Genomic DNA, 24,344 nt, shown 5'->3' with positions numbered 1-24,344 from the left:
ATGTGCACCCTCATCGGGAATGCTGCTATATGCATACATTAGTGTTATGTGTCTGTTCTTCTGAATCTATCAGAATCCCTCGAAACTTGAAAGCTTTTTCCAACTGGAGTGGATCCTTACTGATGGCACTACTTGGTTTCACTGAAAAATAAAAGTTGTCTTCTAAATCAATTCAGAATTACCTATTAATGCTTCTGGATAAGCATTCCTATTTTTTTTAATCTGCATTCGTGCATCGTGTAAGGCACCGTTTAAAACAAGGACGAGATGATATGAATTAAGATTAAAATTAAAAAATTGAATAAAATATTATTAAAATATATTTTTTAATATTATTTTTATTTTAAAATTAAAAAAAATTGAATTTTTTATTTTATTTTGTATGAAAATTTATGAAAATTATAATGATGAGATGGAAGATTTTTAAAATTTTTAAAATTTTAAGTTTTAGTCTTAAAAACACACCAGATAAGATAAAATAAACAAAAAAAAAAAAAAAAAAAGACAGACTTGGTCAGAGCTGACACATCAATATTTTATTGCTGCTAAAATGTCAAGCATTGGGTGGTGATTTATAAAGGATATCCATGATTCTAAAATATTATATAATTATATAATCAAAGGTAATGAGAAGAAACAAAATAAAGTATCGTACTTCTGGACTATGGAGTTTGCTGTCGCTGGAAAGTTCTTGCTTTTAATTAATTTGTGCATTGATTCTTTCTTTCACATGGAAGTGAAAGTGGGGTTGGAAAGGGAGAGTTTCTGAAGGCAACTGCAAAGTTATGAGCAACCTCCCGTACTCAAAGGAATGGCTATGCAAGATTCAATCCCTCATCATTTTATTTAGTGAGCTTGTTGGTAAAAGTAAAAGGATTCAATCTTTATCTGCATATTGACTGGCCACCAATCAAATGGAAACTTACTGAAAGAAGCTAGTCAAATGCATTACAAACCTTCAATAATTGCCTCTCTGTTTCATGCCTGAGGTCTCTCTCCCTCTCCCACTCTCTATGCTATAACTATGAGAATGCATAAGCAGGTCCAAGAACACTAGGTGCCGTTTAGATGATGAGATGAGATGAGATGATTTTAGATGAATGTTGAATAAAATATCGTTAGAATATTATTTTTTAATATTATTATTGTTTTTAGAATTTGAAAAAGTTGAATTATTTATTATATTTTGTGTGAAAATTTAAGAAAAATATAATGATAAAATAAGATGAGATGAAAAACTGTTTTTAGATCCAAACCGAGCCTTAGAGGTAGTGCTGAGTTTCCTGGCTCTCTAACTTGTGTTCATAAGGATGATTTTATGTTTGGAAGGTCTTGAAGCCGTTTGCAAAGGCGAGCTCCCTCTCCTTTTCAGCTAAAACTAGCAGGCCCTTCGTCATGCATTAGTGCAGAAAAAATCATTTTGTGGGCAGCTCAAATTCCTTTTCATTAAATCGATTCTATTACAGTAAAGATCCCGATCCCATACCTCTGCTTTTGCCCATTGTGTCTGCTTGAATCTGCCTATGTTCGAGGGGGAAATAGAAATCAATTCTATTGAATATTCACGAGGTGCACCAACTGTAATATATGGCATGAATACGCTCTTACATTCTGGAAAACTTGGACATGGTTCATGTATAACTAGCAGATTTACAGTATGTCTTACAAATATACAGATTATAGATTCGATTTTTTTTTTTTTTCCCTAAAAGTTAGTTTTGGAACCAATTTGTTCTCTTTTCTTCAAGCAGTCATTCTGTTGTGCTATGTGCGGCAATTATAATTAATAATACAGAAAAGAGAAATCAACAAAAACATACAAATTTAACGTGGTTTGACAGTATGCCTATATCCACATGTGCGAGAGCTGAATTTTCATTAAGTATCAAATTAGGATTATATTCATGTCATTCCTCTCTGCTCTTCTCACTCCGCTCTACTTCACTATCAGCATCAACTTGTTTTCTCTATATACGTGTTCCCCTTAGTCACATACTACAACACCTTCTTTACCCTTTTTGCTTGCTTTTGTGAGATAGCAACTATGAGCTGTTTGATTATCACTAATCTATAGGGCCTGCGACAAGCTCTTTTTACTGTTTCATTCTTTTCTTATTCTTCTTCTTCCAGAAAAAAAGGAACCTGTCTCCAGAAAATAGAGCCTGTTCCCAGGCTTTCTTCAATATCAAACCGTAAGCTTGGATTTAAGCTACCGACACCATTTCCTTGGAGACAGTCCAGAGTCCAGACTCCAAGATATATATTACATGGGGATACTGCAACTTGCAATTTCAGAGTGGCCTGCATAAACTTTCTGTTTGTGGTTCAGGTTCAGCACACTACCACGGCAAGTCATCTCTTTTGGGAATCAGAAAGAGCTTTTTTTTAAGCTGCTGCTTTCTATTTCCAATGATAGCTAATCATTGCAATAAAGCCTAATTTCAGAGGGCGGCTCAGCCCTTATGGTTGGTCCTTGGGCTGGGCCTTACCAAGTGAAAAAACAAACACCTGATCGTTTGTACATTTATGAATAGAATAATTATTTTTATGTGTTTTTTTTTAAAGTTATTTTTTATATAGATTTTTTTTAATAATTTTAAATATTTTTAAAAAATAAAAAAAGTTTATAATATTATTAAAAATTAATTTCTTAATCATGAAATAAAATAAAAAAATATTTTTTATTTTATTTCGTGATTAAGAAAGTATTTTTTAATGATTTTTTTTTTTTTTTTTTACTTTCTGATTAAGGAAATGTTTTTAATGATATTCTAAATTTATTTTATTTTTAAAAAATATTAAAAAAATCTATATAAAAAATAATTTTAAAAAAACACATAAAAAGATATGAAAACACATGCTATAGCTCCGGCGGGAGCTTCTAGTTGTAGCATCATCCTTATGAATAATAGTAAAATTATTTGAATTAAAATATTTTATTAAATTTTAAAAAATAAAAAAATGAATAAAAAAATTATAAAATTATAAAATCATTCAAAAATTATTTTTATTTAAAAATTTAAAAAAGTTGTATTTTTTTTATATTTTGTTTGAAAATTTTATAAAGTTGTATTAGGTTTTGTATTTAGACAATAATTAAGTAATGATTAGATAAAAAAATTGAAGACTTTAAATTAAAAAATATTTTATATTTGAATAATATTTAAAAAGAAAATATTTAAATATATCTAAGAATACGTGATAATTCTTTAGTATCTAAACTTTCCTTTATATTACAAATGTTTGAAACCTCTAATCCTCGTATCATGATATAGGTCCTGTGCCTACCTTTTATTTATTTATTTTTATATTTTTTTTTTAACACAAATGAATAAATGGAATGCCAAACAGTTATTCGGCTTAAACTAATAACCCCGACAGGCCAAAATAAGATGACATAGAATTACATCATAGTCAACTGATTGACAATGCCGCTGAGTGATCACTATACGTACACTTTAGATAGAGAAATAATATTTACAATTTTTGAGTACGTTTATTTTGTATACTTTTTCTAAAAGATTTAATTAAATTCGGGATTTATTTAAAAAAATTATTTTTTAATGGTGAATCTTACTTATTTTAAAAAAAATTTATACATCACACTTTCATTCTATTATATATAATGTGATACTTTTATTATACTTGAATGATCATTTATTTTTTTAAAAGAAAAAATATAAAAATTGATGGGCAATGACAACTCTATTAGTGGGATGAAAATGGGATGCCAGTGTAGTGTATAGAAATTTTTAAAAAAGTCTATACACCACACTCTCATCCCACTATATATAATGTGAAACTTTTATTATCCTTGGATAATCATTTATTTTTTTAAAAGAAAAAATATAAAAATTGATGAGTAATGACAACTCTATTAGTGGGATGAAAATGAGATGCGAGTGTGGTGTATAGAAATTTTATTTTCAAAATGAATGCATGAGGCTTGCATACTTAAAAACTGTATCTAACATTAGGATTGTTCAAAAGAGCAGCACGACTGACCCGACCAAAAACCTGACCCATTTTAGGAGTAAAAAGGGAACCGGTTATAACCGATACCCGTTTGTTTTTAACCGGGTAATACTCGATACCTGTTTTTAACCGAAACGGCATCGAAAGGGAACACTTTCTACTGGCATGAGAGCAGAGCAACGGTTCCTTGCCTGGTTGGTGGCAGCGTCGTGATGGGTGATGCAGTAGTAAAGCTTTGCTCTGGGGTTGATACATATTTGTTTTGAGAGCACTCAAATGCAATTTACTTCGAATAAGAGCTTCCTGGTTGACGGTGGTGGAGGAGATTAGTAACTTGGCGTCGGTGGATGGAGTTGTAGGGGGAACTCGACTGGCAAAGGGAAATTTGGGTGGTGCTGGTTGGGCGGAACTCAAATGCCAGAGCTTTGCTTTGGGTCGACAACTCTTATTGGTTGACATTGACGGTATTGGGCATCCATCTTTGTACCATGCACTTCATAATTAGGATAGCTTGCCTTTTTTTTTTTTAGTTTTTAAAAAAGAAAAATGCTGGAGGCAACCGAGAGAGGAAACTGCGGTGTAATTGTGTCCTATATGGCATTAAATGGAAAATGCACAATTTCATTTCTTTGTATCTCAAAACCATTCATTCTCATTTCCACACTTCGTCTCAACATCTTCATCTTCCCCAACCATTCCTTCATCTCAAAATCGAACAAGCACATTTGTTTCTTCATCTTCCTCAAGCACATAGGTACCCCCTTCGTCTTCCAGAACAGAGGTTCCTTCGGCTTCCAGCTCGTCTTCCATCATAAAGGTTCCTTCTTCTTCCGTATCAAAGGTGTTTACTTCAGCGAGTTTGTTTTTCTCTTTCTGAGATGGTGAGAAGTTGGGTTTTGGATTTTGCTTCAATTTCCCTGACTCAAGCTCTGTTATCTTGGCTTGAATTCTTCTTTCTTGTTTTTGGAGCTCTTGGATATATTCAATGGTGTCTTTGATTTTCGAAACCTTATCCATCTGAATGTCAACCAAAGGATATTTGCACTAATTAACATACTAAAAAGGGGAATTCTTCCTTTTAAAAAAAGAAATGAAGCCTGTAATTCAACGCGAAGTGATGAACAGTAACAAAGCTCCCTTTGTCTTCTCCACAAATCCAAACTAAATAAAAAAGTTAAACCTTGTTGGTGCTTAGCAACTTAGTATTCCATTTGTGTTTAACTAATTGTGAAAGAAGAGAAATCTTTTGCAATGGTTCGGTATAATGCAAGAAAAGGGATTGAGCTCAATGAAAATTGTTTTCACAAGCTTCCCAGAAAAAGTGGTGATGTTTGCCGTAATGGTTTTGAGCTTCAAACATTCGAAGAGCTCACAAAGTTTCACTATTATATCTGTTTTTTTACTGCATGTTAGACTCACCACCACAGTTTTCTCCCTCATGTAACTTGCCCTAAGCTGGACACCCACCAAATATTTGACCAAAATATCAATCACTAAAAACATATCAACTCACCCTGGTAAGTCGATAAATCTTCTTCGGGTTTGTTGTGAGGATCGTGGTTGGGCTGATGCTGCAAAAAAAGTTGCTAGGATGACAACAAGAATAGGGGGCCCGGGGTACAGTGAAATTGATAGAGAAATAAATGGAGAGTTTATGAGTTTTTCATTAAACATAAAAATGAAGGGGAAGAAAAATGGAGGAAGAAAGACGGGAAAAAAAAAAGTGGGACCCCACTGTGTCAGTCGGTTGCACCATAGTTGCAAACGCCGATTGTACGTAGCAAAATTGTTTGAAAAAATACAAAACTATTTAGGGTGGGATGAAACAGGCAAGTAAGAGAGGGATTCCGATAAGCAGAGCTCTCAAATGGAAATAGAGTCAACATACCAATTGTATAATACTATTTCACTCGCACGTCTCTTTCTTAATTCTTAATAAATAAATAAATAAAGGATCTTTTGCATGCATAATAATCAGATTTGAAATTTTTGTTCACTCTAGTTCCTACCAATCACATAACACTAGTATATACTTGTAAAATCATATGAATCTATGATACGATGTAATCCTAAATTGGGCTTCTTCAATTTGTTGGGTACTGTAGAGTTCCAGATATAATGGGTATTGGAAATGAAATCTACTTATCTATTTGGTCCCAAAGTTTTTCTAGTATATATATAAAAATTATTTCCAAAAGAAGAAGAAGAATAAGGAAAAAAAGAATAAAGAAAAAAGAAAAAATGGTTAGGTCAGAATATTCGTTTCTTCCGAAACCATTTTCAGGACGGCCAATCGAGTAATCAGATATCGGCTGAACGGAACACTTCACTATCTCGTCGGCTCGAAAATGGTTGTTTTCAGGTCGGTTCAGGTCTAAGAACAGTCCTATCTATCATTATATTAATTGATTAACAATGTAGTTGATAATAAACAAAATAATAAAAACCATTTTTATCTTTCTCAAATTTTGGAGGATATCGCAAAACAAAGCCTAGAAGGTTCTATTCAATTTCATGCAATAACAACATATGCTACATATGATCCTCTCCTTCTTGAAGGGTGAGGTTTCTCGCTTTGCCTAAGCAAAGGTCTATCTCTTAAACACAATTTTAAAGAGTCTTAATATGGAGGAAGAGTTAGAACTTAGAAGAACTATGGAAATGTTTCAATCTCACTGATCAAGAGAGATAGGAATTGATACTACCAACCTCAGCACTGAACGAATCATTGTCAAAAGGAAAATATTGTCTTCTTGCATTGATTGTGATTGACAAAAGAATTAACAAAGAAGTATTCCGAACAACCATGATAAATGTATGGAGACCAGATGGAGGGATACAATTAAGAGAAGTAGTAGAAAATAAATTTATACTGGAGTTCCAATATGAATGTGATAAAGAGAAGGTAATGTGGGGGAGGCCATGGTATTTTGATAGGCTGCTTGTTTGCCTCCAAGAGTTTGAAGGTAACACCCCTCCAAAAGAAATCTCTTTTTCCAAAGAACATTATAGGTTCAGCTTCATAATATGCCTCTGGCAAGTATGACAGAGGAGATTGGCTCTCAAATTTGATTTGTTCTGGAAAAAGTGATGAGAGTTAAAGCCGATGGAAAAGACTTTGGGTGGGAAAAGCCTTCAAGAGTTAGAATGGAGATTGGTATCACAAAACCTTTAGTTAGAGGAAGATTTTTGAAAATTGATGGAAAACAAATGTGGATTCTATTCAAGTATGAACGACTCCCAATTTCCTGCTTTCAATGTGGTGTGATTAAACATATGAAGAAGAACTATCCTAAGGCCAATCAGAGAGAGTACGCTACTGCTAAGGTTCAATGGCAGTATGGATCATGGTTAAGGGCAACACCAAAAACTGATAATAGTGAATCCAAAAAAATTGATAGTGACCTGCCAGCACAAGCGCAACCTGATCATGAACAAAGGATTTCTGGTGAGAGGTTCAACCAGGACACTGAAAATGGTAAGACCAGATCTCAGGCACATCGAGATGGGACCATCGATGCGATTCCTGAAAAGCAGGAGCGGTTTACTCAATCAACTGACCCTATGATTCTGGAGAATCATTCAAATCAAAAGAGTGGTGGGAAAGAAGATTTGTCTCCACCTTTGAAAATTCCTGCAGGATCTTCTAAATATGGAAATGGGGCAGAAGAAGAATCTCCTCCCATACTCATAGATAAGAATCCAATGCAGGAGACATTAATGGAAGATATGGAGGTTGCATGAATAAAAGAAGTTGAGCAAATTGATCAAATCCCACAATCAGAGGAATCACTATCTAATCAAGTAAGTTCTCTGGATCAATTTATTTATGTTCAAATTCAAATTCTAGCCAAAACAAAAAAATAAGTTAGCTAGAAAAGAAGAGTAAGAGATGATTCTTTTATTCTCAAACTGCTTCTCAAGATATTACTGATCAGTATGCAAATGATGGTTCTAATAAAAGGGATGGTGATAATAATGCTGAAGATGAATTGGGAAGTATGTCTATTAAAAAGTGTAAACAAATGCTCTTTCCTGAAATGAGCTTAAACTAGGAAGAAATCATGAATGCTGTTAAACAACCCCACCAATAGCCATGATTTGCTTAAGTTGGAACTATCGGAGGCTTGGAAACCCCCGGATAGTTAGAGACCTTCATCAAATGGTGAAGAATTAGTTCCTAAATTTTGTCTTTCTTATTGAAACAAAATGTAATAGAATGAAAGTGGAGAAAGTGAGGAATTGATTAGGTTTTGAGCACAACTTTGTAGTTGATAGTAAGGGTCTAAGTGGAGGAATTGCTTTCTTGTGGAAAGGTCAGATGAATGTTACTTTAGACTCTTATACTTAGCCATATCTCCCTAAGAGTTACAGAACTAGGAAGTTGGAAGCAATTTCTCTTAACAGGTTTTTATGGAAATCCTTTGACTGCTGAAAAGATAAATAGTTGGAATCTAATTCAGGCATTAGAACCTAGCAATTGTGTGGCATGGCTTTGTATAAGTGATTTTAATGAGATTCTTCATCACATTGAAAAAATATGGAGTAGCTGTTAGACCTGACGAACAACTGGAAGCATTTAGAGAAGCAACTGATGATTGTGGTCTGAGTGACCTAGGTTACGTTGGTGATAAGTACACTTGGAGCTTTAGAATGCCAAATTTTTACTATAAAAAGACTTGGCATAGATTTTGGAAACACTGCTTGGCATGAAATGTTCAAAGAAACATCGGTGAGGGGCCTTGAATGCACAAAGTTTTGATCATTGTCCTTTACTGATCACTTTTCATAATAGTTGGAATGCAGTCAATACAAATAAAAATATTTTTTGCTATGAAACAAGCTGGGCACAGAAGGAGGATTGTCATTTGTTAATAAAGAAAGAGTGAAATAAACCAACAATGTCCACTAATAAGCTGAGGGTCACTACTGTTGGGTTGCAAAGGTACAAAGATAAGCTGACTAGCTAGAGTAAAAAGACATTTGGAAATCAAAAGGGCATAATCTCTTTTAAGTTCAACCAGATACAAAAGCTTCAACAATCAAACCGGGGTGATTTAAAAAGTAGCATCAAATAGTTATAAAAGGAAGTAGACTTACTTCTGGAATAAGACAATTTCAAATGGAAGCAAAGAGCTAAACATAGATGGTTGAATGAAGGAGATAGAAATACTAAGTTCTATTACATGTGTGCAAATCAGAGAAGGAAGACCAATTCAATTCACAGAATCTCACTTGACTAAGGAAGAATGGTTACAACACATGAGGAGATTAGTCACCAATTCCAAAAATTCTTTCAGGAGCTTTACACATCCTCTAATCTACAAGGAATTGAAGACTGCTTGCTGTCCATGGCTTCAAAAGTAAATGCAGAAATTAATTCTTCCCTCCTTTAAGAGTTTATTGTCCAGGAAGTTGAGGAGGTTATTTTTCAAATGAATACTCTTAGCTCCCCAAGTCCATATGGCTTCCTAGCAGCATTATACCAAAATCACTGGACCCTAGTTGGAAAAGAGGTATGTGATGCTGTCCTTCATGTGCTAAATTCGGATGGTTTGGTTGATGAAATAAATGAGATTCTCATTCAAAAATTAAAGTCTCCTAATAAAGTCTCCGATTTTAGACCAATTAGCCTTTGTAGTGTAATTTATATAATTGTTCCAAAGGTTGTGGCTAACAGGTTGAAATTTATCCTGAATGATATTATCTCCCCCACTCAGTCTACTTTTGTACTAGGAAGTTTAATTTCAGATAATATTATTGTGGCATATGAGGTAATGCACTCAATGAATAGCAGGCTAGTAAGAAAATCAGGCCATATGGCTTTAAAGCAAGATATGAACAAGGCATACGATCAAATATTATGGGTATTTCTGATAGTAGTATTGATGAAGTTGGGATTTGCACAAAGATGGACTAACCTAGTGATGAGGTAGATTGAAGCTGTTTCCTACTCAATTGTCATCAATGGTACACCTAAAGGCTCTTTCAAACCAACAAGAAGAATTAGACTAGGTGACCCACTATCACATTTTCTATTCATTTTATGTGCTGAAGCTTTGAGCAACCTTCTAAGTTGTGCAGAATACACTAGTGCTATCTCAGGCATTCCCCTAGCTCGAGGGAGGGATCCACATCAACCACATATTCTTTGTAGATGATAGCCTCATATTTTGTAAAGCTAACTCTTTAAAGTGGAGCATGTTAATACACATTCTGGAGATGTATGAGAGGGCATTTGGCCAAATGTTAAACAAAGATAAGACATCCATTTATTTCAGTAGGAATACTTCTAAAGAATCTCAAGATATAATTCTCAATATAACAGACATTATATCAACTCTGTTATATGAAAAGTATCTGGGGCTGCCAGCACTCATTGGAAGATCACAATCCAATTCATTTAGAAGCATTCTGGACAGGGTTAGACAAATAATCAACAATTAAAAAAATGAAGTTTCTTTCACATGTAGGTAAATAAGTTATTCTCAAGTCAATGATTCAAGCACTGCCCACCTATATAGGGTTTTTAAACTTCCCAAATCCCTAATCAGCAGCATAAATCGAGTTATGCAATAATATTGGTGAGAACAACAAGAGAATGAAAAGAAGATATATTGGGTCTGTTGGAACAGGATAGGAAAGACAAAATCTATAGAAGGACTAGGACTTATAGATTTGGAAAGTTTTAATATTGCAATGCTTGCAAAGCAAGGGTGAAGGCTTATCCGAAACCCTAATTCCTTAGCTTCTAAAGTTATGAAGTCCAAATATTATGTTGAGCATTCCTTCCTCTAAGCCAAACTTGGCAGCATACTTTCTTTCCTAATGAGAAACATCATTTCAGCAAGACATCTGATACAAAAAGGAACTATGTGGAGAATTGGCAATGGTGAGCATGTTCATATTTGGAAGGAAAGATTGATTCCCCACCCAATGTCATTCAAAGTCCATAGTGCTGTCAGGAGATTAGATGAAAATTCTAAAGTGAAAGATCTGATTGAACCTGGCACTCATCACTGGAAACAAACTCCGATTGATCAAATTTTTTCAAAAATAGAAGCTGAAACCATAAAGAAAATCCCTCTTAGCTTCTGTAACAATTAAGATAAATTAATATGGAGATGCACTACAAATGACCAATTCTCTGTGAGGAGTGATTATCACTTGGAAAAAGAAATACAAGACAGATTTGTAGGGAGGCTTCAAGTGGCAAATATACAGAGGAAAATATGGCCATTAGTGTGGAAGCTGAATGTTTCTACTGCAGAAAAAGTCTTTTTGTGGAGAGCATGTCTAAAGGCTTTACCAACAAATTTGAATCTATTAAAAAAGAAAGTAGTGGAGAGCCCCAATTGCCCGATATGCCTTAAGGAGGAAGAGTCAGTGGCACATGCCTTGTGAGGATATATTGTAGTTCGAGATGTTTGAAGTAATTGTTCCATGAAATTACGGAAAAGCTACTTTCCTAACAAGGGTTTTATGGAGTTGATAGATTCCATGTGTGATTTTTTTAGAAAGATCAACTAGAGTAGTTTACAGTATTACTAAAATGAATTTGGCGGAGATGAAATGGGCTTGCGTTTAATGATGGTTTAACCCATCCTAACTCTGTGGTGATGCACTTTAAGCAAACTTTGCAAGAGTTGAAAATGAATTGGACACAAAGGAAAAGCTCCTCAAAAGTAACTAGCAATCTAATTCAGTGCTGGAAACCTCCTCCAAATAATGCTATAAAGATCAACTGGGATGCTGCTATTGACAAAGCTCTATGTAAGGTTGGAATTGGGTGATAGCTTGAGATTGGAAAGAAAGAGTCATAGCTACTATGAGAATGAACAAGAGTTTGTTCCCTGATCCTTCACTTAAAGAAACTTTTGGTGCTTTTCCAGCATTCATTTTCGAAGCATATTTGGGGCTAACAAACATTATACCTGAGGGAGACTCTTTTCAAGTTTTTAAAGCCATAACAAATTCTGGAGAATCTTGGACTGGTACTTGAAAGTTAGTGAGTGATATCAAATATCAACTTCTTAGTTTTGCTCACTGGTTAGCCAATCATGTAAGAAGAGAGGCTAATGAGATAACCCATGTTTTGGCAAGAAACACTTTGAATATTTTTGATGTAATTGTGGATATGGAAGCTGACCCTCCTTGTATTCAACTCTTATTGATAAGGATTTGATTAATAAAACAATCTTTATTTAAAAAAAAAATACATATGCTACAAAGATGATATTATAATAAAATGATTTGTACAGTTCTAGATTATGCAAGTTCTGCATAATTCTTTTTAGAAAAAGGTAAAGCACACCTAGGATCGACATGAGAAATCTCAATTTTTTGTAGTCAATTTATTTTCAAAGAAATTTAATAGGATTTGCATATCTTAAAACTATATCTAACATTACTCTTTCTTATCACGAAAATTGATAAATTCTTTTAGAATTATATTTCAAATAGATGGTAGCTATGCAAATTCCAAGTCATAATGCAATGACAAAATTTTATGGTTTGGTTGTAAAATTAGTTTTAAAAAAACTGTGTAGGTGCATCATCAATTTCTTAGCACTACTATTTGAATATTTTATAAAATATGGTGTATTTTAGTTTGAGAAATTCTATTTGCAGTCCCCAAGTGGGGACTGTATGTGCATGCCCTTTATTAAATAAGAAAAAACATCATTTTAGAAGGGATATTTTTGTAATTTTAAAAATTTTAAAGATAAAATTGCGTAAACTTGCATTGTAGTCCTCAAATGGAGACTGTACGTAGCATTGCTCTTTTAATTTTATTTGTCAAGAAATGTAAAATGAATAGAATGCTTATCCTGTCCGAATTTGTTGTTTGGTCAGTTTTGTTTTTTTGAAAACAAATATAAATGTCATTCATTGAGAATCATCATTACAGAATTTCTCCTTTAATACATAATTCAATATGGAAACAGGACCCACCTCTATCCAGATTTGTTCATCATCCACTTGAAGTCCAATCTTGCTAAGTTGATGAGCAACTGTGTTTCCATCCCTGCGAATAAACTATATTTTCCATAAATGCCATTGTTGTAGCATGTCTCTTACTTCCTTTTGAAATTGCCCATAGCTAGTCCAATTTTCTGAGTAATTATAAACATCCATTACTATTGTCTGTGCATCACCTTCAAATATAGCTACTGAGAAACCCATGTCTTGGAAACTTCCATTGCCCTCCATAAAGCCATATTTTCTGCAATTAGTGGATTTGTAGAGAATCTCTTATTTGCACTAAGAGATAGTAACAGATCACCTTTAGAGTCTCTTATCACCACCCCAAGACCTGTTCTCCTGGCATTCTTATCCATAGCTGCATCCTAATTCACTTTAACATAATTTCTAGTTCGCTTTCTCCATCTAGTTTCACTTCCTTCAGCTATTATATTTTAGTTTAGGACTTTCTTGACTAACTGTTGGGCTTCATAGAACTCTTCTAACTTTGCTTTTACTGCTCTACCTAACTCTTTGGTCCCTATGAATTTCTCTTCAAAGATCAAAACATTTCTCCTTAGCCATAGCTTTCTCATTGTCATTCCTATCCATTCCACTTTCTCTTGCTTTAGGCAGCTCACACATCTTTCCTATAGATCCATTAAATCAGCCTCGTATGACTTCCACTTCTGAATAGGACTGATCTCCCCTCCCCATACATCACTAGCAGTTGGGTAGTCCTAAAGCACATGTAATATGGATTCCTCATTCTATTTGCAAATAGGACGCATTGGATCTTCAATGGCCTTTTTTCTGATATAGGTTTTTTCTTGTTGAAAGTATATTATTACATGCCTCCCAAAGAAAAATCTTTACCACACCTGGAGCATTTAAGGCCCATATTGATGTCCATACTCTCTCTCTCTTTTTAATGTTATCAAGAAGATGTTTCCCCCTTTGCAGCTTTTATCCTATTCATTTCTGCATGATAGACACTTCTGACATTAAATATTTCATTCTTTGAAAACTCACATATCAAACTATCTGCAGCTCCAAATTTACTGATAGGGATACTACAAATCTCAACAGCTTCCTCAGTTGAGAAATTCTCGACTATTAGATCTTCTTTCCGACCCTTTGCAACCTCATCAATTAAATCTGCAACTAATGAATCTGGAGCTAGAGTTGTTGTTTGGGGTTGGGAGCATACAAATGATAGGTTTGGCAGCCATTTTTCACCCACATTTTTATCTTCTTTCCATTTCCCACCCTCCATTTCAGTCCTGCTTTAAACAAATTAAGAGAATCGTGAATACTTTTTCCACACCAGTGAGGGTGATTGGCCAAGTTTCGACCCCAAAAAATCCCCATCTCTATAGTATTTTTGCTTCATGATTCTTGCAGCTTGGGAGTTTTGGTTCATCATTAGCCTCCAACACTGTTTTGCTAACAGTGAGTTGTTAAAAACTTCCATGTCTCTAAATCTCATTCCACCCTCCTCTTTTGATTTCCCCATTCTTCTCCAACATGATCACTGAATCTTTCTATCATTCTGTTTATGGTACCACCAAAATCTTTGCATTATTTGGGTGATTTCCTTGTAGATCTTTTTTGGCATATTGAAAACACTCATTGAATAGATAGGGACTGCTTGTAGAACGGCCTTGATAAGAACCACATTCCTAGCTTGAGATAGGAACATATTCTTCCAATTATTCAGTTTCTGTCATATTCTCTCTTTGATGCATCTAAAAGTTTTGTACTTTGATTTACCTACAATAGCAAGCAAACCTAAGTACTTTTCATAGCATCCTTATGCTACTGAGCCAGCAATTTGTAGTATCTGAGCCTTATCTGTTGCATCAGTGTTTGAACTAAAAAATAGGAATGTTTTTTGGTTGATTTACCAACTGACCAGAAGCTTTCCCATATGAAGCCAGCACCTATTACAACTTGGGATGACAAGAGTGACCTAATACATATACAATTTATATATATCTATATGTAGATATATATGAATAAAAATTGCGTTATACAAAATGAAAAAGTGAAAAAATTATGAAAATTGCATAAAAGAAAGAGAATAAACTTCAGTATGAATTCGATCAAATTTGTAAGGCAGTTTTATGAATTATTTATTCTATTTTCAAGTTAGTGGGTAGAATATATTATACATATAGTAAGATTTTATTTATAAGATTTAAATTTTAAAATTTATCTTGTAAATTAAATTATGTCATATAAATATTTGAGTAATGATAGGCTTACAACCTATCCACAATTTATATGCAACTTTAAATATAATAAAATTTTTATTGTATTTAACCCCTTTAAATTAAGACTTCGTTTGTATTCAAAATTCACCTCAACTTAACTCATCTTATCATTACAACTTTCTCAAACTTTCACACAAAATATAATAAACAATTCAACTTTTTAAAATCTCAAAACAATTTTATCAAATTCTCACACAAAATATAATATATAATTTAACTTTTATTCTACTATTCATAAACTATCTCAACTCATCTCTGAATCCTAACCACTCCTAAAAGTAAAAGTAAAAATAAAATTTAAAATAATATTCTTTTATTACATAATTCTATCATTTCTATATTTAAAGTGTGCTCTACACATCTTAACATTTCTCCCAATTTTAACCTCTTAACCCAGAAAATTTACATAATAAACCTTCGGCGCCCAAATGTCGTTAGTCAACAAACAAATCCCCGTCTCACACGTCTGTGAAGCTGGCTATCTCACTCAGCGTCACGCGAGACTTCCCCAAATCTAAAGCGTACTGCACACCACACGAGTATCTTCGATTCGTTGTTTATTTGGGTCAGAGTTGTGTATTTTTGGGAACTAGGGTTTCTCTTTTCTTACAAAATTTTCGATTTTTGTAACCCTCAATGTTTACGCACTCGCCCCGCTCTCCTTCTCTGATTTTGGTCTCTTTCGAATGCGAAGAGTTTCAGGTTTCTCCTTGAGAAAGGTAAGCTTCGTTTCTGGTTGTTACTGTGCGATTGATCCATGCTGTATTCGATGTCCGATGTTCGAATTCTCAATTCTACTTGTGTACTTGCTTTTTTCGTTTTTTTTTTTTTCCCTTCGGAAAAGTGGGATAGTCTTTATAAAAAAAATCTGGATGATTATGAAGGTGCGCGCTTTGTATTTGACTCCGAGCTTGCGGTTCGGCTTTCTAGTTTCTCCTTAGTTCCCGTGTGGGTGTTTGAATTCCAATGGTGTTTTTTTGTTTTATAGTTGAGATATATTTTCGAGGCCAAAAGATTTGGTTCGTGTTGGTGAAGCTGTTCTTTTGTAGAGCTATCTGAATTCTTTGGTTCCAACCGAATAGATTTCCTACAAGTGTTTTATGAGGGTTACCTTTCATAAGTTTCTTGTATCCATTCTCAGGCTACGCTTATTTTTTTGATTCAATAAAAATTTATTCTTATTAGAAAAGGTGTATTATGGGGCCGGATTTTGAAAAGAAACTATAGGGCGATGAACGAGTTTCTGGGAAAAAAAAGAAGCCTTGAGCATCTTGAATCATGTGTAAAACTGAGCGTTAATTGAACAAGTGTACCCTTTCACCATCATGCTTTCCTGAATTCACTATTTCTGTTTTCTGTACGTAAGCATGGTAGTGTTTTATTACTTTATTCCCGAATAAAGGTCTCTACCCTTGTCCTTTTATGAAAAAAATTAATTATTTGATGGGAATCAGTGAGAATGGAGTGATAAAACCAAGAGTTATCCTTTTGGCTTGAGATGGCTCAGAAATAATGCTGCTTATGCTTGATCAAATTTTAAGTGATGAGTTGCTTAATGAAAGGAACTGTATGTTCTTGGTAATTGCGATCATTGCTTGCTCTTGATATTTTGTTTGCTCGTGTTCCTCTATAGTATGGAAACCATTAGTTTATAGGTTATAATTTTCCTACATCCTACTTTTTCATGCCCAAACTAACCTCGAGTGTTGTCTACTACATCGAGCCCAATCAATTAGGAAATTTCACCCGGAATCTCCTTCGATATTTGTGCATAAACTAACTCTGTAGGAATCCAAACTTCATCCGAGCACCACCTTCCTCTTGCTATCTGTTTTTTATTTTTAAAATTTTAATTCATCACTCTTGCAAAAATGATCCGTCATTCCACAACACCATAGCCATTTTTCTTGCAAAGCATGATTGAATGTCAATGGAATTTTGACACCGAAACTCCCACTCCCAATTCTGAATAGGAGCTTACATTGTCTTCCAATTAACAAGGTGATGTTTGAAATTCATATCCTAAACCATAAAAATCTTTTTATTTTCCACATTATTAGTCATTCCAACAGGCAAAGGGAAGAGGGAGAAAATAAGTTGATGAGCTAGATAATGTACTCTTAAACACAGTCAGTCTTCCTCTGGGTAGGTGGAGTTTCCTCCAGCTTTCAATCCTTTCAATCTTCAAGAAAACCTTACATCCAAATATTCCGATAAGGATGCTAAGGTAGAAAGAGTAAGGTTGTGTTTAGGTAATGGAGTGATCTAACTATTCAATATTTTATCATTACTTTTCACTACTATTCATAGATCATCTGAGATCACATCACTACCCAAACGTAGCCGACAATGGTCTAGTGGAACCTATTAAAAATTATGAAGATAGGTTTTATTGGGTTTGTAAAAGTGGTGGGACCCTTAAGAATATGTTTGGATTGAGAGTTTTAGGAGATGTTTTTATTGAAGTTAGAAGTTGCTGTGGGGCTCATTAAAAATATGAAAGGAAGAAAATTTTCTTGAGATGTTTTTGAGTTTTGGGAAGTTTTTAATTTTATATTGTTATGGAGACTGTTGATAAAAAATATGTTGTTATGGAAACTGCATTGATGATTGAGATTTTCTTGGCTTAAATAGTTTGGATTAAGAATAAGAAAATTTTGAGAAACTTTTGGTTCCCAAACATGACCTAAGCTTCATATTTCCAAATCTTAAAGGACTGTTACACCTCCTTGTACCTCCATTGTCAAGAAGAATTGGAAGTGGTCATTGAAGCTATTTTTGGCCTAGGCAAGGGTGCTCTTGGTTGGTACCAATGTAAAAAAACCTTTGCCTCACTCAAAAATATATGTACGAAACCTTTGTGTCGGTCAACTTCAATAAAATGAACACTCTGACTAGGTGTGTCTGATTTCTACTTTTTGTGTACATGGGATACTAAAACTTATCTTTCTTATAAAAAAAAAAGGTCATTAGAAAGGACACTGAGCCACCATCTTCCATAATCATTTTGAAAGATTTTTGACTCATTCTAAAAAGTTTTATCCCTGCACGTTGACCCAAAGCGTGGTTGATTTGAATCAAAGCAGAGGGGCGCAGCTTCATGCCTTAATCACAACTTATTAAAAGTCGTGATCCTAGAGGAAACTCATGGAATGGAAAAATAGATCTTTTGGAATGCTTTAAATATTGTATTGCTTGAAGTTAAATAATTGTTTACTTTTAGTAATGAATTATTAATTCTTGAAATGGATACTGCCATTTACTTTTCATATGCTGCACAAGGTAAGATGGATATGTCTCCTGTAATCTCACATGAAGGATGTGAAGATCAATTTAAAGAACTAATCATTGCGATTGAGGCAAGCCACGCTCTTGAAACCAAATCAAATTTCAAGAAAAGCAGGGAGTTATAGCGTCTTTCTTGGGCAATCAACTACGACGCTAAGGGTGGTAACTCAACTAGAGGGAAGTCTAAAGAGAGGGCATTGTGAAGACGGGAATCAAGGGGTTGGGGTTGGGTGTTCGGATAGAGTTTTAGTTCTATGGGAAACAAGGGGTTGGGGTCGGGTCTGGTGTATTTTGGGTTGTTTTTCCACGGGCTTTTTGGGTCATTAGGGGGGGGTCATTTTGGACAATGTGTTTTCTTGTATACATTCAGTGTACTTGGTTTCTCCTTTTGATATATATAATTTTTTACTTATAAAAAAAAAAAAAGATGGATATGTCTCCTGTGTATGGATATGTTGTTTATTAGCTATGGTTTCATGTTGTCTTGAAATACACATATTCTTACTTGTGTTGTTGACAGGCAGAAGTAAATGAGAGGAAAAGGAGTATCCATGGGTCATTCTCAGCCTGGAACTTCTGGGAACAAGAGAATGAAAAGTGGCAACACCAAAGGAAATATTGATGATTTTGTTCTCATTGACGTTGACAGTGATCTATCTAGTAATGTTGTTATTATTGATGTTCCTGAGCCATCTATACAACGGGGGTTAAGAGGCTCTAGTGTACAGGGAAAAGAGAGAAAATTTCCGCATCAGGGTGTTATTAGCATTGATGATGATGAAAGTGACGTGATGGATCATCCTGGATCTGGTGACAAAGGTGGTGGGGAATTGGATAGTGATGCCACCTCAAGCAAAAGATCTGGTCCTGCCACTAAGAATATGCAGAATTTTATAGATTTAGATGGTGATGAATGTTGGGTTGTTGATGAAAAAGGATCCTCATTCAGGTTGTCGCAGTGCAAAAAGCAAACATACTCAGATAAAGCTGCCTGTAGGAATCGCTATGGTTTGTATTTTGAGTCTGAGATTGGTTCATCTGAAAGCGATTCTTCTGATTCTGAGCTTATGGAAGGTTCTTTTGGAAAAATTCATGAACAATGGCAAAAAGCTTCCTTAAAGAGAAAGCATGATATTCACAATGGTCAATCAGGCTTAGATGATCAGACTAGTATTTCTGGTTCCCATATTGGCAATCGTACCAATATTGAAGTAGATAATAGGACAGACAAGCACCCAGAGGTCCCTGTTTCTTCAAGTTCGAGTAGTGAGCTTTATGAAAAAGAAAATTTGTCTTCCTTTTTTGGGAGTGGTGGAGGATACAATGAGGGTACTTCTTTCAATCCTGCTATGGAAGGCCCTTCTGTAAAATTTAATCAGAGAGTTCACCAGACATCTACTGACGATCCTCCTCTTAGCTATGACTGGCAAAGTTGCAATCATGTTAATGGGTGTGGCAATGGCTTTCTTAGCGGTGAAAGAAATCCTCAAAGGCCTCCTTTGTGGACCAATCAAAATCATAGTGATAAGCAATCTAAACGTACAAGGTCCACTCAAGAAGGTGAAATATGTGTTGATCTTGATGGAGCTGTATTGAGGAACAAAGATGGTGTGTTTCCTGAGGCACCTTCTAGTTGCAACAATTTTGATGAAATGCATGTAAATATTGATAGAGCTGAATCAAATTTAGCTGATGGTAGTGAAGAACTAGTTAACGGTGTTGTCAATGATTTTTACAATGAACACAGTCCCCAGGATTATTTTTTTGGGTCCAATCAAGATCAAGGTGCTAAAAACACCAAGTATAAGAATTCCAATGAAGACGATGTTGAAAGACATGCTAATCTTGATGAATGTATATTGAGGAAAAAAGATGAGGAGTTTCACCAGGGATCCAGTTATAATAATATTGATGACAAAGACAGAGGCGTACTGAATTCTCAATTATCTGGTGAAATGCGGGTTGATTGTAGTGGTGCTCATCCTGAGTATGCAGATAGTACTGCTCATGGAGAATCTTTCTTTCGTGACACCCCTTTGGAAGGCAAGTCAGGAGTGAGTAATGGAAAACCTTTCGTTGAGGAAAAGGGGAAAACAGATTCTGAAAAATTATTATTTAGCAACACTCAATGCAAGGAAATCCATTTTGTGGAAGCAAAGGTGACTTGTGATGTAAGGGGTCAATTACTTACTCAAGATGTCGATGTTACTCCCCAAGGTCAGATAGATATTATCAACGAACGCGAAAAGCTCAAGGAGACTGATGAATACAAGCGAGCAATAGAAGAAGAATGGGCCTCCCGGCAGCGCCAGTTGCAAATTCAGGTTTGGCATGCTTATTTATAGCTGGAGTAGTTGGTTCTCAATGCTGTTCTATTCTCTTACATGCTGTATTTACCTTTTGCTATTGGATATGCTACCATATATTTTGAATAATTGAATAGCATCTCGTTATTGATTCTCCCGAACTTTTCGTATCTTGTCCATCTAGGAGGATCTATTATGTGTATGTGAACGCATAATTATTAGCCTGGAATTGTGAAAGAAAGCACTTGCTTATGGAACAAATGGCCAGCTACTTTGTTTTTCTTTTACATTTCATACACAGCCATATGCATTAACTTGTCTGCTTCTATGCCTTCACAATGTTTTAAACCACTCTGTATGGTAAGGGTTGTCTGTTATGATTTATTACCAAGCATCCATAATGGTATAATGCGTATATAATCAGCAAGGTCATATGTGAGAATTTTATATTCTAGGAGATTGTAATTATCTACGAATATTCTATGTTTGTGTTTTTCTCTTGTTTGAGACAAGGTGTAAATAGAGGATGGAGTATTCCTTTACAGCGAAAGAATTTGGGAAGAAGTTAATGATAATGTGTTAATGTAGTTTGAAACTAGTCAGCTTGTGATTTAGCATGTCTAGACCTAGACACTACTTGGATGGGTAGTCCTAGACACTTATCATACAATCCTTGGATGTACAATAAGCACATTGGTACTTGTTGTTCTTTTAACTCAATGCTGAAGAGCTCAAATTTTAGAGAGAAAAACAGTTGTAAAATTGGTTAATAGGAGAACCATAACAAGCTTCAGCCATCCTTAAGATCCATCATTTACAGTATCAATTCCGCCTTTTCTTCTCCCTTCTATTTATTATTATCATTTTTGTGTCATTATGTCTTTGTTGCATCATACCCATGTCCATGTTCTTGTGCTTTTTACTGCACCTTAATGTAGCAGGCAACTTAAAGATAGTTGTAGTGATCACGAAGTGTGTTGTAAAGATGTTATAAAGATGGTTTGTAGGCTGTCTTGAACTGATTTTCATTCTTTTTAATGAGCAAACATATCATCTGAAACTATGTATGTTTGTCATTTACAGGCAGAAGAGGCACAGAGGTTACGCAAGAAAAGAAGAGTTGAAAGGCGTTTAGTGGATATGCAGAGAAGGCAACAGCAACGTGTTCAAGAAATGAGAGAGACTCAAAAGAAGGTTTGGATTTAGTATTATAGATTCATTTATCTTTACTTTGCAAAGCAACTCCTTCTCAGTCATCTTTCATTTTCCTTTTCTTGCCCTGCCTCCACTTTCATATATGTTCTATATTTTACTGTATATTTTACTTTAAAAAATATATATTTCGTTCTCAACTAACTCTCAAGTTCAGCAAGATATGACTCATTGGTTCCAATGCCTATTCTAATTATGTTTTTCCCACCACCTCTTAAATGATGCCAAAACCAGGATGAGGAAAATATGAACCTGAAAGAGCAAATTCGTGTTGAAATAAGGAAGGAGCTTAATAGATTGGAAATGTCGTGCATTGATATGGCCTCATTGCTTCGTGGCTTAGGAATCCAAGTTGGAGGCGGTTTTTATCCTTTGTCACAAGAGGTTAGTTACATGCTCTCTCTCTCTCTCTCTCTCTCTCTCTCACACACACACACACACACGCGTGCGCGCGCGCGTACAGATGATGAGATTTACATTTTTTTCTTTGAAACTTTCAGTCAGTTTTTTTTAGATCTAGATTTACAAGAGAAATATGTTACTTTTAGATCTAGATGAAGAAATGTTGGTAGACTGGCCATTTATTATAATGGGTACACTTTACACTTCCGAACTGCCACCATTGTTGCAATGTGTGCCATAATTTAACAGTTAGATCTTAATGAATGATACACATTTTTAACAGGTGTACATTTGAATTTTTCATAGTTTAGGGTACATATTGCAATACAGATGGTAGTTTGGACGTGTAAACTGTAATTTTCCCTTATTATAATTACGAGAGAATTAGGTTTAGCACCCCAAACTACAACCCTTTTCAGTTTTCACCGCAGGCTATGTAAAATGCCAATTGACGACAGTTTTGTGTGCCAATAGCAGAAGCAAAAACTTACGACTGTACTCCAAATACGGTTGTGTTTGAATTTTTTTTTAAATCGGTTCTGTGTTTGAACTGTGAGTTTGGTTACAATTTTAAAGAATAAAGCCACAGTGAAAGTGGCGACACATACACCTCATATGAAAACCTTTCCCTGCTCTGTTTTATTAAAATCATATTTTGATGAGAGGTAATGGTGATTCAGGTGCATGCGGCTTATAAACGAGCCGTGTTAAAATTTCACCCAGATCGAGCATCAAAAACTGACATACGCGAGCAGGTTGAAGCTGAAGAAAAATTTAAGCTTATTTCTCGCATGAAGGAGAAATTTTTGGCGACTTTGTGTTACTGAATACGAATAGAAGGGGTATTATTTATTTTTATTTTTATTTATAAAATTCACCAATTTTCTCGGTGGCATTGATTATAGACTTTTGTCTCATGGTTAGTGATTTTATTTCATATAGTATTTGATGTCTCGGAGCCAGGTTGCTACCAGGTTGGAAAATTATATTTGGAAAGCAATTCCAATTTTCGGATATAACTCAAAGAAATAATTGCTTTAACTGTTGTTTCTTCTTGTGGCAGCTTTGAGGTTGGAGGTGACAACATGAACAGCCTAGTTTTGGCATCTGCGAACTGCAGCATTGGATCCTCCCTCCTCCCTCCCAGCTACAAAAAAAAGAAAAATAACGAACTGCAGCATTGGATTCTCCCTCCTCCCTCCCAGCTAGAAAAAAGAAAAATAAACTGAGGGTAAATGATCTTTTCTCCAGGGAGCTATATTTCAATTCACCCGTTATCGTGCAGATTAGTCATTTCAAATTTTTTTAAAAAAGAAAACTCAATCCGAACCTAAAAATTAATAATATTAAATTGAAAAATGAAGAGTTTGATCTAAATATGTCAAATCTACTAGCAACGATGTTAAGAGAAATAAGTTGATCTGCATGCTTTTGCAAGCATTTAAAATACGATAGCAGTCCCTTGGTGCTCGTCCCCTACTTGGGGGAAGTATTTTTTTGCTCTCAAGATGAGCACTTTTCGTTTCAATCAATGTTTTGAATACTGTACCGGAAGTAGTACCGGTCAAGGTACTGGAATGAAATATTTTGGTACCGGTATTGTTTCGTGTATCATTTCAGGGTAGTCGATATATGAATAAATTATATATAAATAATATTTCAAAATAATAGTCTATATATGAATAAATTATATATAAATATACATATATATATATATTATAAATAGTCTAGTTTGAATTGGGGCTAAAAAAATAAGCTTATGCGGAAGTTGCGAGCTTCATGCTAGTTCACATTGTTGGCTTATGGGTGAACACTTTTGCTTTTGTGGTGCTCGTCTATGGACAGACACTTTTGCTCGATAAGGGGTTGAGTAGTTTTGCGCTCCACAGCGTTCACCTAGTAGGAGAGCACTTCGCTTTTC

General features: G+C 34.7%; 1 protein-coding gene across 4 annotated transcripts; it reads left to right on the top strand.

Annotated features, from left to right (window-relative positions):
• Nucleotides 1-15,733: 15,733 nt before the first annotated feature.
• On the top strand, nt 15,734-23,725 carry LOC121257268. Of its 4 annotated transcripts, XR_005939184.1 has the most exons (7): nt 15,735-15,934; nt 19,024-20,827; nt 21,893-22,003; nt 22,256-22,405; nt 23,104-23,265; nt 23,348-23,397; nt 23,487-23,613. XR_005939184.1 is itself a non-coding variant. In XM_041158215.1 (6 exons), exons 2-5 carry the CDS (start codon nt 19,034-19,036, stop codon nt 23,248-23,250), a joined length of 2,202 nt encoding a protein of 733 aa, XP_041014149.1. In that variant the 5' UTR covers nt 15,735-15,934; nt 19,024-19,033; the 3' UTR covers nt 23,251-23,265; nt 23,487-23,613. The 4 variants fall into 4 exon arrangements, 2 of the variants coding, with proteins under 2 accessions (XP_041014150.1, XP_041014149.1); XR_005939183.1 differs by having other exon boundaries at nt 23,104-23,397; nt 23,487-23,725; XM_041158215.1 differs by lacking the exon at nt 23,348-23,397.
• Nucleotides 23,726-24,344: the final 619 nt, after the last annotated feature.

This window comes from Juglans microcarpa x Juglans regia, chromosome 3S, assembly GCF_004785595.1.
Source record: "Juglans microcarpa x Juglans regia isolate MS1-56 chromosome 3S, Jm3101_v1.0, whole genome shotgun sequence".
Taxonomy (NCBI): Eukaryota; Viridiplantae; Streptophyta; class Magnoliopsida; order Fagales; family Juglandaceae; genus Juglans; species Juglans microcarpa x Juglans regia.
The sequence above is the reverse complement of the archived record's forward strand: the minus strand, read 5'-3'. Positions and strand labels throughout refer to the sequence as shown.

Excerpts from the sequence above, each read along its gene's own strand:
- LOC121257268 (XM_041158215.1), top strand. The coding sequence starts at position 19,034 with ATGAGAGGAAAAGGAGTATCCATGGGTCATTCTCAGCCTGGAACTTCT. Across the intron at positions 20,828-21,892 it reads AGCGCCAGTTGCAAATTCAG|GCAGAAGAGGCACAGAGGTT; the intron begins GTTTGGCATGCT and ends TGTCATTTACAG. Across the intron at positions 22,004-22,255 it reads TGAGAGAGACTCAAAAGAAG|GATGAGGAAAATATGAACCT; the intron begins GTTTGGATTTAG and ends TGCCAAAACCAG.